General features: G+C 47.6%; 1 protein-coding gene across 2 annotated transcripts in view; it reads right to left on the minus strand.

Moving 5' to 3' along the window:
- LIMK2 (LIM domain kinase 2) overlaps nucleotides 1-14814 on the minus strand; it is a 31574-nt gene that overhangs the window by 3526 nt on the left and 13234 nt on the right. For both annotated transcript variants that reach the window (XM_065851674.2, XM_065851675.2), the window contains 12 exons: nucleotides 11781-11916; nucleotides 10435-10544; nucleotides 10008-10196; nucleotides 9446-9551; nucleotides 8193-8389; nucleotides 7306-7492; nucleotides 4798-4884; nucleotides 3965-4096; nucleotides 3627-3683; nucleotides 3386-3451; nucleotides 2375-2549; nucleotides 919-974 (listed from right to left, as the gene is read on the minus strand). In XM_065851674.2, coding sequence (XP_065707746.1) covers nucleotides 919-974; nucleotides 2375-2549; nucleotides 3386-3451; nucleotides 3627-3683; nucleotides 3965-4096; nucleotides 4798-4884; nucleotides 7306-7492; nucleotides 8193-8389; nucleotides 9446-9551; nucleotides 10008-10196; nucleotides 10435-10544; nucleotides 11781-11916 — 1498 coding nt within the window. The remainder of the gene's footprint in view (nucleotides 1-918; nucleotides 975-2374; nucleotides 2550-3385; nucleotides 3452-3626; nucleotides 3684-3964; nucleotides 4097-4797; nucleotides 4885-7305; nucleotides 7493-8192; nucleotides 8390-9445; nucleotides 9552-10007; nucleotides 10197-10434; nucleotides 10545-11780; nucleotides 11917-14814) is intronic.

The raw sequence follows: 14814 nt of genomic DNA on the forward strand, positions 1-14814 counted from the left end.
CATCTTTATTTTGGCGACAAGGAAAATGTTCATATCCTACTACCTCTTTATTTGTCTTTTTTCTAGATTAAACAATTGTTTCAATCCCGCATACAGATTTTTCAAGTTCCTAAATCTATCACTCACAACCACAACATTCTCTGAGAGGAGGGTCCAGTGTAAACAGAGCTCCAGATGAGGCCACAAAGATTTATGCACAGATATTTTCTTTGTCTCCATCCAGACACTGAATATGAGACCGTGCTGGTCTCCCCTGTGTTCCCATAACTGCTGTGTTATCCGTACACATTAACACCTCACCTCTCATCGGTATTTCCACTGTCTTACGCACCTTTTAAACTGAAAATACCTTGCAGCTTTGGAGTGTCTGCTCTGCAGACAGAAAAGCCTGATGTGACAGTAAGACTCTGCATTGGCTCAGAGATAAGCTAAGCTAATGGACTTCAAGGGTGCGAGCTTCATTAATCAACCTGCAAAGAGGTTTCAGTTTCCCCTTGTTTGAAGTGAAGTGCCATCCACAGCAGAGGCCCTGAATTTGCTGAGATTATACAGCAAATTTAATGAGGCAGTAGAAAAAGAAAGAAGTATCACAGTTCTAGGGAACAGGCCTACTTCCAAATGGATACCAGAGCTCAGTCAGAACTTGATGGACATTTTTACAGCTTCTCTCCATCCAGGAGGAACCTCTGTGTTTTTTTCAGTCCAGGGAGAAAATCTCTCTGGGACAAAAAGTTACAAGACAGTTATCTTGCCTGAGGAACAGGGACTGGGTAATCTTATACTCCCAGCCTAATTCACTGTGCTGTTAGGTCACAGCCTGCACACTCAGACACAGAGAACTGGCTGATACAACGTGTGTAAGGAGACGGTGATGGGAAAGAAGTCCACTGAAGATGCCATGTAATGTCCCGGTCTTACCTCACAGAGAACAATCCCAAACGAAAAGATGTCCACTGTCTCATCGTAGCTCTGTCCTGCAGGAGACATAAGACATTCAGCTCTGTGAGAGACAGTTCCTCATCCAGATATTCCAGGAGCTGCCAGTCCAAAGTTTAACTAAACCTATTCCCTGGAGGGCTCTAAAACAGGAGACTTAAGTCTGAGTAGGGGCAGTTGTCCCAAGATAACATATACCAACTGCATCTTCCTATACCCTGCCATCACGTATTTTAACCCCACTTCTTTCTTCTCCTGGGGAATTAAACGACAACACAGGGAAGCCTTGTGTACCAGAGGTCTGAGGAAACACTAAGGATAACTATGGATGGCTTCTGCCCATTTCCACTGACGGCTGTTTCGGTGCATCTCTATAGTGCACCACGTCAGTGTTCAGCTTCCCCAGCAGCCAGCGAGTGCCCAGTTCCTGCTGCAGTGACTGCAGAGGTAATAAATTACACACTAGCAGCACTTTGGATCAGGGAAAGCAGACTGGCTCCAGCACGCTATTGTCAGCTTACAGACACGCCCCTCGCAAGCCAATATCTGGTAAACAGCCTTGCTTTCGGAGGTGATGTCAGACTACGCGCTTGCTGTTCTCTAGACAAATGCCAGGTCTGAGACTGGCTCTGAGAAGCAGCCTCAGACTCCAGCAGGGCCTTGAGAGAAGGCAAACAGAACAGCACATGAGAAAGCAACATGGAGAAGAGTTGAGTCGGGGAAGAAGAGACAAGTCCTCCCTTCCCTGGGGGACTATGTTGGACAATACTGACATCATAGCCAGCCAGACTGCCCAGCCTGCTCAGACAGACCTGCTCTTTAAGAGGAAACTGTATCCCTTGTATTTCACTCTCACCTCACCTTCTGCAGGGGCAGTTTTTCCCTTAAGGGACATAGTTCATCCTTAATGCAACTGAGGGCTGCATGCCAAAATCCAGATTTCCCTGCATGTGGCCAACTCCCACTGCAATCCTGAGGCTTCAGCAAACCTGGCAGCAGATGGCTTCTCCCTGGATCTATGCGACAGCACACATAAGCCTCACCCTGGAGTTCAACGATTCCCTGTCTCCAGGGGCAGTTCCAAAGCATAAGGCTATAACAGAAGTTGATCTCAGGTTCAGTCTTATTTCAGGACTCTTTTGTCTTCCCTGTTATGTGAATGATAGCAAGTTTAGGTCTGTCACCCTGCTGAAGAATCCTGCTGTCATGCCAGAAACACTACCCCAGCTGGTACAAAGGCTTATCAGGTCAGGTACTGCCAGGGGAGTGCAGCTGGGGTACCTGTGTGTATAAATAAGCTTGAGTATTAGCAGGTCTAAAACCACACGCTCTAATAGGTTTGATTGTTACTAGGGCCCAGCAGCTTTCAGTAATCCTGTCATCCCTACACCTTGTCACAGGCTGTCTCCTTACCTGCACCCTGGTGTCACTATCTTACCGTTCAGCATCTCCGGGGCCATCCAGTACGGGTTGCCAACCACCGTGTAGCGCTTCTTCCTGTCACTCTTGCGCAGGGTTCGTTTCTTGGCAGACGGCTTCTCCAAAGTGGGCTTTTTTCTTTCCTCCACGATCAGCCGAGACAGACCAAAGTCAGCCACCACCACCGTCTTATCCTACACAAGGGATTTAGAGGTAGTACAAGCCACTGATTCCTCTCAGTTCCCTTCAGGAGCAAAGAGGCTGCCATTTGTGTTCACTATCAGCTATACTGTACAAGCAACTATCAGGGTTTCCTGCAGCCAGGTGAGCATAGCAACCTGTCTGGACAGGTGTAAGACACCCAATTCACAATCCCAACTCATAATTTCCTCTCTTGATTGTCTTATTTCCTGTGTGGTCACTAACAACAATGCCCATCAATTGGGCTACACTGGCCAGGGCAAACCTGGACCTTTCCTTTCAGACCTTCCTATTCTATCTGGCTGGGAATTAACTTATCGACTTTCATCCAGGGTCCTTTGAAACCTACATGCTCATGTCATATTCCAGCCAAGGGAACAAGGGCAAGGCTTGATAGAATGAAGCTACATAAAACCCTTGTGAGCTAGCATTTCAAAAAGAGAGAATACACCCATGTGCACACATCCATGCACTTGTGTGAATCCTGAGTGCCAATACAGTCATCAAGCGGTTAAAGGAACAGAAGCAGCTGTAGAGAACATTTCATAGCTGAGATAAGGAAGAGAGCTGTACTAACTCTTGTAATGTCATTGTTAATAGGAGATGCTACCCCAGAAGAAGGGTTAAGAGAACAGAATGAAGAAACAGGGAAAGCCAGATCAGTCTGGAAAAGCCTATGAGAACATGAAGCTCCCTTGTTTTGGGCACCAAAAGATCTCTGAAATCAGTTCCTCCCTGATAAAAGAGAGAACATCATGTGGAGAAAACCAAGGGAGGATGATGTCAAGGAGGGGAGCAGCATGCTCTGGGGAACAGAGGTGTAGCTCACCAACTTGATCAGGCAATTGTGGGAGTTCAGATCTCTGTGAATGATGCACATGGAGTGCAAGTAAGCCTGGAACAGAGAGAGAAAACATTGTTAGGTAAGTACATCCCTTCACATTTGCAGAGCTCAACAACCAGTTGCTGGAAGTCGGGCAGCACCCAGGACCCCTCATGCACCACCCTGCTGAAGCAGCTAACCCCGACCCTGGAGCTTTGCTCCATGACGAAGGGACGGTCTGACTCACCATTCCAGAGGCAATTCCTTTGGCAAAGCTGACCTTCTGCTGCCAGGGAAACGGGTCCTGAAAGACAAGTCCTCAAAGGTCAGGGCCTATCCCACCAGCCAGCTGGTGACTGCAATTCCTCTGCAACAGGGACTCTTGTAGCAGTCAAGAGAAAGACGATACAGCCCCAGGAAGAAGGTGCTTCCTGCCTCAGGCCACCCACAGCTCGGAAGCAGCTTTTCCACACAGGTCCAAAGGAGAAGACTAGGAACAAGCACCATAAGGCTGGTACCACCAACACCATGCCATCAACCTCATTCCACCGCGAGTACAGAGGTCTACCAGGCTTCCATACTCACCGCATTGCGGAGGAAGTCCTTCAGGGTGCCCCCCTCAATGTACTCGGTGAGGAGATTCAGCTTCTTGTCCTTGTACAGTACACCGATGAACTTCAGCACGTTGGGGTGATCCAGGCTGCGCATCACTTTCACCTGGGAAACAGACATCGCACCCCAAAGAAGAGAATGGAACAAGTCCAGACAGATCTGCTCTGGTGAGAAGCACTCCAGGGATCACAGAATACACTCAAACCCCAACCTTAAGGTAGTCAATTAACTGTTGCCTCTTGATTTTTATGCTGTGCAATTAGCCTGATCTTAGTCTTTAAGGAGAGCAGCCTTGAGTTTGGCTAAATTTTAAGAGACGGGAGCTCTCCAGGGCAGCTATCTGGTCTGTACTGCATGTGTCGGGGCCAGAATGGCAGTGTCAGGTGTTTAGGGAGCTGCCTTTAAGCTAAATCTGACTTTGAAAAACATGGTAGGCAGCCACCAAGAAAATAGTTTAGCTTAAATACAGCAAGAGTCTTAAATATCTTACAGATATTGGCCCCCATCATTTGTATTTATGCACAAGGCTCAAGGGATAAATCCACAGCTCAATTTGCCTCAGACTCAGGCTGCTTTTTATCACTGAAAAATTGATGAACTGGGAGCTGAAGCCATGTCTATTGTTCAGTGTGAGTCGCACTTCACTGCAGCGAACATTCAGCTCGTGTTCGCTTTTCCCCATGTGGTATCTCCCTCCTCGGCGCCTCGATTCCTGCCAGGCTGCTGGCACGATCACTCTCTGGAGAAGATGGAAGAGAATTCCACCACACTACTGGCTCAGAAGCTTTTTGAAATCTTGCTCCTACCTCTGTCAAGAAAGTCTTCTGTGTCTCCTCATCACAGCGAATCAGCTCCTTCATCACCATCACCTTTCCTGTTGCTTTGTGAGTCACCTGGTGGAAACAGACACCACAACTACAGGCAAGGTTCAAGAATACACAGCTCCAACGCTCTCGCAACTCTTCTGAAAGAGAGGGTAACATTGCCCTCCATCCAGAGGGGAATATAGATGGGAGAAAATTCAGAGCCCAGGGATGTGCAGGAAACTGCATAAAATTTCTCCTTTCAGAACTCAGCCAAGAATCTGTGCATGAAACAGAAGCTACCTAAAGCTGACAGAGGAACATACCAAGAGATCAACAGCATCCCAAGAGCCACAGCTGAAGTCTCCATTTACGCAGCGCAGGGCTGAGTGTGCATACTGGCTGTCAAAGCCTCTGGAGGCATCAACGCCTCAAGTTCCCTTATAGAAAGCACTTGCCCAGCATGATGCTCGCGTTTTGTACACAGAGCCTAACAACTACAGCCTGTATCAGCAAAGGATCAGTGCTCATATGCGTCAGAAATCAAACCAAACAACCCAAATCTGCGTTACCACATGTTATGGGGACTCAGAAGCCTGCTGCTTTCTGATGAGCTTATCAAACTTACTCATGTGCAAGCAGAACTGGGATGTACAGACTGTTCAGATAAAGCAGGAAGCAGTTGTTTTACCACGCTACCTGCAAGGAATGTTCCAGAATGGCAGCAAACATGCAGAAATCCACTATAAACAGGTAATAAATTTCCTGGCTCTTGGCATGGAAAGCATTTCCAGTTCCTCAAGAGCTGTTTGCCTGCATCCAACTAGTTCCTGGCATTTTGCTGTGTTCTAGAGGTTCCTTTACACCAGCTCTGCCTTGCTTGCATGGGGTTTGTGAATGAGTAAAAAGGGGCCAAATTCTGATGAGCAGGTTTTCCCAGAAATCTTCTCCCCTTCTGTTGCTTAACTTGAACAGCCCAGTCTCCCTGCGATCTCCAGGTAACTAAACAACCACCTTCTCTGTAGGAACAGAAGGGAGCTATTCTGACTAGATGGAGTACTGTTGCATCAAAAACATTCCATCTGAAGCTCAAGGAAGTTGCTACTTTTTTGCCTCATACCCTTTAAAATCAAAAGCCTTTCAGAAAACGTCCAGAACTGCAACCCAGAACACAAGACCCACGTATAGTATTTAGGAAGCTTATGAGCTCTGGTGAGCAGTGAGGCACAGTAGTTCTGTTTGGAACCATGGGACATAGCAAGGCTGATATAGGAGGAATACGAATGCATGGAATAACACAACAGAAGCAAGAGTAAAATATTCTTCTGCTCCTGTCTGAAATCAAGCATCCATATATAAATAGCGAGCCAGGGAACACTACACATTTCAGCCAGGGATATGAAAGCCAGGGACATCTAATACCCAAAGATAAAGGGAAGTGAAGAGACAAAGACAAGACAAGGCTAAGTGGAATTCTTAAGCTGACATACCAGCAAAACTGAAACAAGTGTCATCATGAAACTCCAAGGGGGCCATTTTAACTCCCAGAGCATGCACCAGAATGGGATGGCTATCAGGTAGTTTGAGCAGAGAAGAAATGCCTTTGTGCCATTAACTGTGGGGACGCAGATGACAAAAGCATGCGATAGAGGAAAGGTTCCGCTTACCTGGACCTGTTATTTCTCTATGAGCAGAGGAGAAGAGAAATATGCTCATTAGTATAGATCAAAAGCATTGGGTTTGTAGTACTGGCTCACCACCTCCCATGGAAGCATGAGATTAATATGGTGGCTGGGCAGCTGAAGTTTATACAGGTGGAAGGAGAGAAGTCCCATAATGTAGTGAACAGCAATCTGAGTACTGAGGAGCTCAGAGCACCATGGTAAGGCAGAGACAGCTGCCCCCTGATGCTGCCAGGGATGCCACGGTAAGAGCACACCCAGTCAAGACTGGAGAGCTTAAATACAACAGAGCAGAACTGCTATTAATGGAGATTTTAATTGTGAGAGTCATGCAAGACCTGACCACTGCGTCCACACTGACAAGCCATTTAGGCTCCGCTTGGGGTTCAGAGGTGGTCGCTACCTGAGCCTGGCAAATCCCAAGCATGCCACTCTACGGGTGGTCAGAAATGCTGGACTGGGGAGCTGAATGCACCTCTTCATAAGAAAGATGCCTGTAAGAGACAGTGGAGCTCGTTCCCCATTCTCCCCACCTTGCCCAGGTGGTTGCTGTGACACAGGCACGCTGGAGCTCTAAACCTCTCTGAGATGAGTGTGCATGGCCGAGATTGACATTCAAAGGGGACAAAGTCAAAACCACATGCAGCCAGAGACACTCACAGTCAGGGAATGAACTAGAGAAATGGATCTCACTGAGCAAACCAGGTGAGTTCCAAGAGTGATCACTATCAGCAGGGCAAAGGCCACCGAGACAGTCGTGAAGGATCCCGAAACAGGCAGACATTTCTGTAACCAAAGTAAAGGATGAATGTTTGGGGACCTCCCTAACCTTGATAGCTTGTCCAAAAAATCCTTTTCCTAGAACTTCGCCGTGAATCAGGTCACAGGGCCGGAAGATTTGCTGGGAGCAGCTGGAAGAGGAACGCAGGGATTCAGAGCGACTGATGTCACGGCTCAGGAGGAGCGGTTCCTTTGGAGAACTGGGGCCAGGAGACTTAGAAATGCTGTTACTTCGCCTAGAAAGCAAAGCAGACACAGGAAGATCAGGGAAGCTGCGAGGAAACTTTTGGCCCAACATATCCCACCACTAGCTCCTAAGGCACAAGTTTCTAGATGTGCTTCAGTGCTCTTTGTATCTCAAAAGCCAGATGCTCTCCCAGCACCATGGAAGCTCTTCACAAACCCAGAGCAGCTTCCAAGTCAGAGCTGGCCAACACCACCACATCTCCTGCACTGTCCGTCAGAGGTGGAACTCTGGGAACAGGAGGAGGAAGCTGCAAAGACACAGCTCTTGCTGTCTCTAAACAAAGATTAAAATACTGGCAAATGACTACACGAGCAAATGAGTGACCCGGCCTAGGACGACATGTTTTTTCCCAAATCCTAGGTCTCAGCTATATTCTGTTACTTCCCAGACATTTAAGACTGGTAAAAATCTGACCTTTCCATTTTCTAACTGTAAAACATAGTAGCTTTTCTATGTTAAAAGTAGACCTCCTTATTTTTATTAAGGAAACCCTGCTGTCCTGAAAGGGAATGGAGAGAACACGTGGCAATAGCAGGATCTGAAGCTCTCCACTGCTTCCCCAGTGGTTTATACCAAGGCTGGTATCAGAGATAAGCCTTGTCTCTGCAGTCATTTGCCAGCGCAGGGCCCAGCCAGGCAGAGCAGGGCACAGACAAGGCAGGTCCGAGGCAGCACTTCCGAGCCTTTACCTCAGGGAGCGCCGCCGCAGCGTTCCTTCCAGATTCTCCTTCATGTCCAGTGGCGAGAGGGAGCGTGGGGAAATGGGCGGCTTCATGTGGGTGGGCAGACGGGAGTCCAAACGCAGTCTGTCTAAGCGCTGCGAGACGGGGTCGTGCTCTATCAGCAGCTGAAGTGTCTGGCTTGTCTTGCGAATCAAGTCCTCCACCTGAAACCAAACCAAAGGAGAGGATGGCAGCAAACCAGAGGAACACAGATGACAGCAGACAGAGGAGACACAGCAGAACGACCCACAGGAATCAGAGTAGAGAGTTCAGTGAGATCACTCCATAGTTGTGGTTTAGTTGTGTGCACCGCAGATGTCTACCGGACAAATCAAACTAGCAACACAGAAGTTCCTTATGCTATCCAAATCCTCTTCTGTTCTGTTCTGTCAGCTACAAGTGACCAAACACCTTTTTTTTTTAAATCCTGAGAAGTGTTCAAAAACTACACAGGCTTCCATCCTGAACAGTGCTGCAAAAAACAGCTTCGCAAAAGCTGTTGTGCTCCTAATGTTCTCTTCAGCACCAACGCTAAATAAAATCCCTGTGTAGTGAATCATAGATTCATAGAATCGTTTTGGTTGGAAAAGACTTTTAAGACTATTAAGTCCAACCATTAGCCCAGCCCTGTCAAGTCCATCTCTAACCCACTTCCCTAAGAACCTCATCTACGTGTCTGTTCAACCCTCCAGGGATGGTGACTCCACCACTGCCCGACGGTCCTTTCCTTGAAGGTACTGGTGGTCTCACTGCACTCGTGCAGCATCACCTAAGATTTGTATAAAGCATTTGCTTGTAAATAGAGACATCAAATACTTTTTTTTTGCAATAGGAAGCTCATCCCTAGGATCCGCTGAGCTTTTGTCTGTAAGCAGTTGCCTCTAAAAGGATCAGAACAGTGGATTTCACTAACAATACATGAATAGTTTTCACAGCCTCTCTGTCCTCTGAGATGTCACAGCCCTACGCTTTTCTTATTACCTTCCTCCATGTCTGAATGACACAAAATCAGAACTGCATCCCAATTGCCTTTCCACCTGTTAGATTTTCCTCTTCAGCTGGAAGGGGTGGCAAAGCTTGTTTCTGTGTTTATTCCTACTGTCAGCACGAGTACTACGGGTGTGCACACACCGTATGTAGGGTGGGAGAACAGTGCTGAGAAACAGAAAAGCTGTAGGAAGGCAGATGAGAAGGGGGGTTCAGAACAGAACTCTACCCACCTCCTCCACCTGTAACGTACGAATAGGAGCTCCATTAATCTCCAGGATACGATCTGCAGGGTGGATGGCGTTTCGGACATCTGGGCTGATGTGCATCCTGTTAACTCTAAACATGGGAATTATTGTGTGTGTGAAGTCAGTTCAGCCAAAATTATCAAAAATATTTGATCTCTGATGCTTCCCTTCATATTGGCATTTTGAAATAAAACAATGCTAATCTACCAACACAGGGAGCTACCATTAGACCAAGCGCTTTGGTTTGAGCTGGTTTGGGGAGAGCTCTTCATTGCCCAACGGCAGAAATTGCTAGTCCATTACAATTCTCCACATGTTTTGTGCTCAGTAAAGGAGACAGCACTGAGAAATAAAGTTATCAGTTGACGTTGTCACAAGAACAAAATGGAGACCAAACACAAATGACCGTTGGCCAACATACATCCCTGTCGTGCCGAGATGGATCCCCTCAGCAGTTAAAGCAGCTGGCAGGATGGCAGTGCCGCAGGATTTTTAGCGGCTCCCTCCGCGCAGACACCAACGTTGCACACAGCCTGGTCATACTCACTCTTTCACCTGGACACCGGTGGCGTAGCTGGAGCAGCCACCTTCAACAGACACGGAGAAGCCCCTCTTGCCATCAGTAGCTGCCGGCATGGAGATGAGGGTCAGCGTGTAAGGCAGCTGCTCACGCAGAGACTCGGTGGAGTGTTTTTCTATCATCGGTGTCAGCACAATCTGGTTATGACATTTTCCACTAAAAGAAGTGAAGAAAGTAATTATGGCCATATTATTCCTCCCTGCCAACTCACACTCCAAGCTCTCCCATTGACCATAAGCTATAGTTTTTAGTGCTCACACCATCCTTCCCTCCCTCAAAAAGCAGGTTCCTGGCATTCCTCAGTGCCACGTGTGGCTGAACCACACCGAGCCAGCTAAATGCCGCGTGTGGGTACAGCAGGGAGCAACGCGGTGGCAAAGCAGCTCCATCTTACCAGTAGAGAGTGGAATGTTGCACCAGTGCGTAAGCATCCCCGTCTTCAATGATCACTTTGCAGCTCATACAAGCAAAGCACTCGGGGTGATACTTGTATTCGCCAGCCACCTACAGACAGAAAAGGGAGTAGCTTAGTGGAGCCGAAATCCATCAGCAGATGCAGCTCCTGCTTTGTTCTCTGATTCCCATGTTCATTCAGATCTCAGAGTTAAGCAGCATGTTTTTACTGAAGAGTTGCATTAACCCATTCTGCCTTTCCTGAACCCCATCCTGGGCACCTGGTTTGCAAAACTTCTCTGAAACAAACACATCAACATGCAAAGCAAAGTTTGTGCCCCAGGAACCTCTGCTATATTTGGCAGCTGCTCAACTATTAAAAATAGTCAATAGTCTGCTGCACACTAGTAAACAAGATATTAAACCTTCCTGTTCAGTTGCTCTTGGCAAGATAACTAATGTTACGCCTGAATTAATAAAGCTGAAAGGGCTTTTTATTTTGGCAGACAGGCAATGCACAAATTCAGACACTTTACCAGCCAGCTGACAGAAAAAAAAAAGTGAGGTGACTGAGACAACAAAATACCTTTAAAGAATATCTTTATTCATTGATCTGTTTTTCTATTTTCCTTATGAGAACTTCCCTTATTGGCAGTATTTTGCAGGCAATGAGAAATTGTCTGCGCTTTTCTCAGTACTTCCCTTTGAGGTAGCAATCATATTACTCAGAGTCATGCTGTTTTTATTTAAGCCCTCCCTAGAAAAAGAATGGTTATTTTTAAATCTTGACAGTTTTAAAGGTGAAACATTTGCAAGGTTGCGGCACGGAGGGGAACACTTAGGCGAGCCTGTATTGTGCGGGCAGAGTTCAAGGCCCCAGCACCATTGGGGCTCACGCTACGTCAGGACTCCATCGGCCACAAAACCACTCTGGCCACAATCCAGGTGGGACTTGGATGGCAACGTCCCCAGAGCCACAACCTGCTGTGAGCTTTGACTCGCAGAGCAGTGGAAAATCACCCCACGGAGTCAGGGGGCACTGGGCTACAGAAACCGAGCAGACATCCCCTTAAACACCTCTCTACTTCTCATGCCTGTGCATTTCAGCACCTTATTTTATTTTTCCATATGCTTCAGATCCTCCTAACTCCCTCTTTTAAGGGCTACACCTGTTCAAAATTAATCTTTATCCAGAAGATGCACATACAAACCTCATTTCTAATCTCTGATTAGAGATTAAAGCAGCGAGGAGACTATTACCTTCAGTTTATTTGGTTATCTGAGTAGCTAAGGCAACTCCCAGCCGAGTACAAGTGCTTGGAGGCCGGAGTCCTCCAGAGTCCTTACCATCACAGGTCCGGTCATCAGCAGAGAGCAGCCATGGCAAGACTCCCCAAACTTGCCCCAGTAGTCCTTGTGACAGTACAGCTTCCCGTCCTTCTCGTAGTACCAGTTAGTGAGGGGATCCTGACACTCGGAGCACCTTGAAGGAAACAAAGGAACAAAGTTCCAGTTGGGAACAAGTCACAGATCAACAACAAAGGTCCTCTCCTGCATGGACAAAACAGCCATTCCGCAGCAGCTCATCACCAGCTGTTCTAGCTACAGATATACTAAATCCCCCCATATCCAGTGCTTTTCCTACCAAAAATTAGCATCAAACCCAAGGTTTGTCAAGGTATATGGTATCAACCAATACAAAGGAAAAGACAAGCTTCCAAAGTTTAAAGTAAATCCCATCCATTTATTAAAACACGTCAGTAGGTTTATAAATTCTGCCTTATAAACTGTGCTCCTCTGCTTCCTCCCGGGTGCAGGTTCCAGCTGTGGGGCTGCCCGGGACACAGACAGCTCTGCTCCGGTGCTACTCGGTGTTTCTACGGCCCCACAGCACCATGTGTCAGAGCACCCGTCTCCTCGGCCCGACCAGGAAGGGGGACAGAGGCAGGATCGACCTCCTCGCACAACGCAAAGCCAGGTTTGCACCAACCTCTGTGGAAAGCCTTTCTGTTCTTTGTAAGGAGACCTCTCCCAAAAGGTCAGCTGCAGCACTACTCATTTGAGGGAGAGTTTTCAAAGCAATTAGTCCTTTGAGCTCCACATTTGCTGCATGTACCAATTATCTGTGCTGAAAGTCCTCCTCCAGCTCTCCCTACCAACTGCTCTCCCTTTCCTTCTGCTGATGGCAGCACATGAGAAAAAAAATCACAACAAGAAACCCCAACACAACCAACCAAGAAAAACCCAAACAAAACTATTTCTCTTATTTCATGGAGTCTCAAAACACCACACATATCAGTGTCAGCTTCCATTTCAACAAGCAACCATTAATCCTCTCCCTACACCCACCTCCAGAAACAAACTCCTCCCCGGCCCCTGGCCCCACAAAAAGGAAAAAGAGGCAGCAATTCTACTGCAGATAGTATTTTAGCAAAACAGCAGCAGAACTCAGATCTTCAGGCTTCTTGAACACAAAATAATCCTGCCTGAGCAGGATGCACTGGGCAAGGGAGTTTAACTTCTGCAGCACTGAGCTGTGATTTAATGGAGAGATAAGGCACAGACAGCAGTTGCATCACTAAAGATTATTCCATTAGCCCTGGGGAGCACGTTCTCAGACTTTAAAAGGAAAATTAGTCTGGTATTGGTTGTTTCTGAGTGCAGAATCCAGGGCAGGTTACTCACCAATCACCAGTTCAAAGAAACACCTCAAGGATCAATGTCGTCATCAGTACGATGCTTTCCCAAAGATGGAAGGAACAGTTTCTTCTGCCCCTTACCCCAACAACTGTCCCAGTTACTGCACTGGAGGGAACCCATTACACCAGGGTGAGGGTCCGGGGGGTTCAGCTCTCTCCACAGCACCCGTTGCACTTTTTACGTGCTCCCAGGTCTAAGAGGGGAGCTACTGTTGACTTCACCTCTCACAAGCTTCCCGAAAGCTTATTTGTGCCAAAGACACTCCTCGTAAACTCCACCAGCTCGTAACCAGTGTGACGATATGCGAAGCTGGTTGTGCTCCAACATGGAGTTATTTGCTCCGTCTCAAGAGACTGCAAAGCAACAAGGTGAGGCGGCTTGTAAGCAGCCCATGGTTTTAGGGGAAAACACACCTCATGAGGTATTTAGTGCCGTACTCTACCCTCAGGAAAGTTGCTCCTTTTAATGTATTTGGCATTTACAGTGTTTGTTCTCCCAGCTGAGGAGCTCCAAACCCTGCCCACCCCCCCCTCCTCAGTGATGGGAGAGAACTCCCGCACGTGCAGCAGGCCCCGCCAGTTGTGTCTGAGGCAGGGGCAGCAGTAACTCACCACTGCGGTACATGGTACCTGCGTTATTACCGTCTCAGCCTGGGGGCACTGTCATGGTTACACCCTGCTCATGGTATGCAAGAGACCTAGAGGGCATCGCAACGCGCTCTGCCTTCAACCACCAGCCTTTGGCTTCCGTGTGCAGTAAATACCCCATGCTGAATGATCAAGTGGGTGAGTGGGAGGGAGAAAAGAGCAAGTGGAGACTAACAGCGAAGATTTCTATCACCTTGTGGCAGGAACATCTGGCTCAACACAGGCAAATGGGATCCCTCAGACTTATCCGACTTCTGTGTGCATGCCTGTACCAGTGTGTGCTGCGGGAGCGATTACATCTTCAAACGGGGAGCTGTGACCAGACCTGCGCTTGGGATGCACACGGCAAAGCTGGAGACTGCTCCACCAGGGCTTCAGGACCTGGCTGTCTGTGTAAGTTCACTCCCAGCAGGAGGGTTATTTGTTTGGTTTTAATCACACCACCATCCCTTCCCCACCTTTCTTCATATTCACCTTCAACCACTCCTTTCCCCCCCCAAGAAAATATAAAACTTCTGCAAAAGCAACAAAACTGCAATTCTGTTTAGACAGACTCCAGAGGATCATGTATACTTGTCTTCCCTTTATCTTTCATGGTGTTATTCCAACCTTAGAGCTCTGTGATTAGTTTGCTTCCATCCGGAAATAAGCACTGGTATCTAATTTGCAACACACCCATAGCAAAATGAAGGTGAGGGGGGTGGAGCCAGTAACCAGTCAGTTCTTTGCTATGCAATTAAACAAATCTGGGCAGGACGAGTTTGCAGCTTAGGGCTCAGAACCCCACCCAGGGCAGTGAGACAACAGAAACAAAGCGACCAGGCCCAGAGAGGCTGGATGCTGGCAATGGGTCTAACTGGCCAAGCAGCACCTTCTGTATTCACCATGTGCTCTGTAACGTAGAAAGGGCTTTGGTTTTGTCAGGTGTGGAGGACTGACAGCACACAGGTATCGTTTTAAGATTGTTTCAACTGTTTCAGTGCCAAATGATAAAGGAACGACACAATTGTTCTGTGTGACTGTCATTGAAGAGA

This window comes from Patagioenas fasciata, chromosome 17 (genome assembly GCF_037038585.1).
Source record: "Patagioenas fasciata isolate bPatFas1 chromosome 17, bPatFas1.hap1, whole genome shotgun sequence".
Lineage (NCBI taxonomy): Eukaryota > Metazoa > Chordata > Aves > Columbiformes > Columbidae > Patagioenas > Patagioenas fasciata.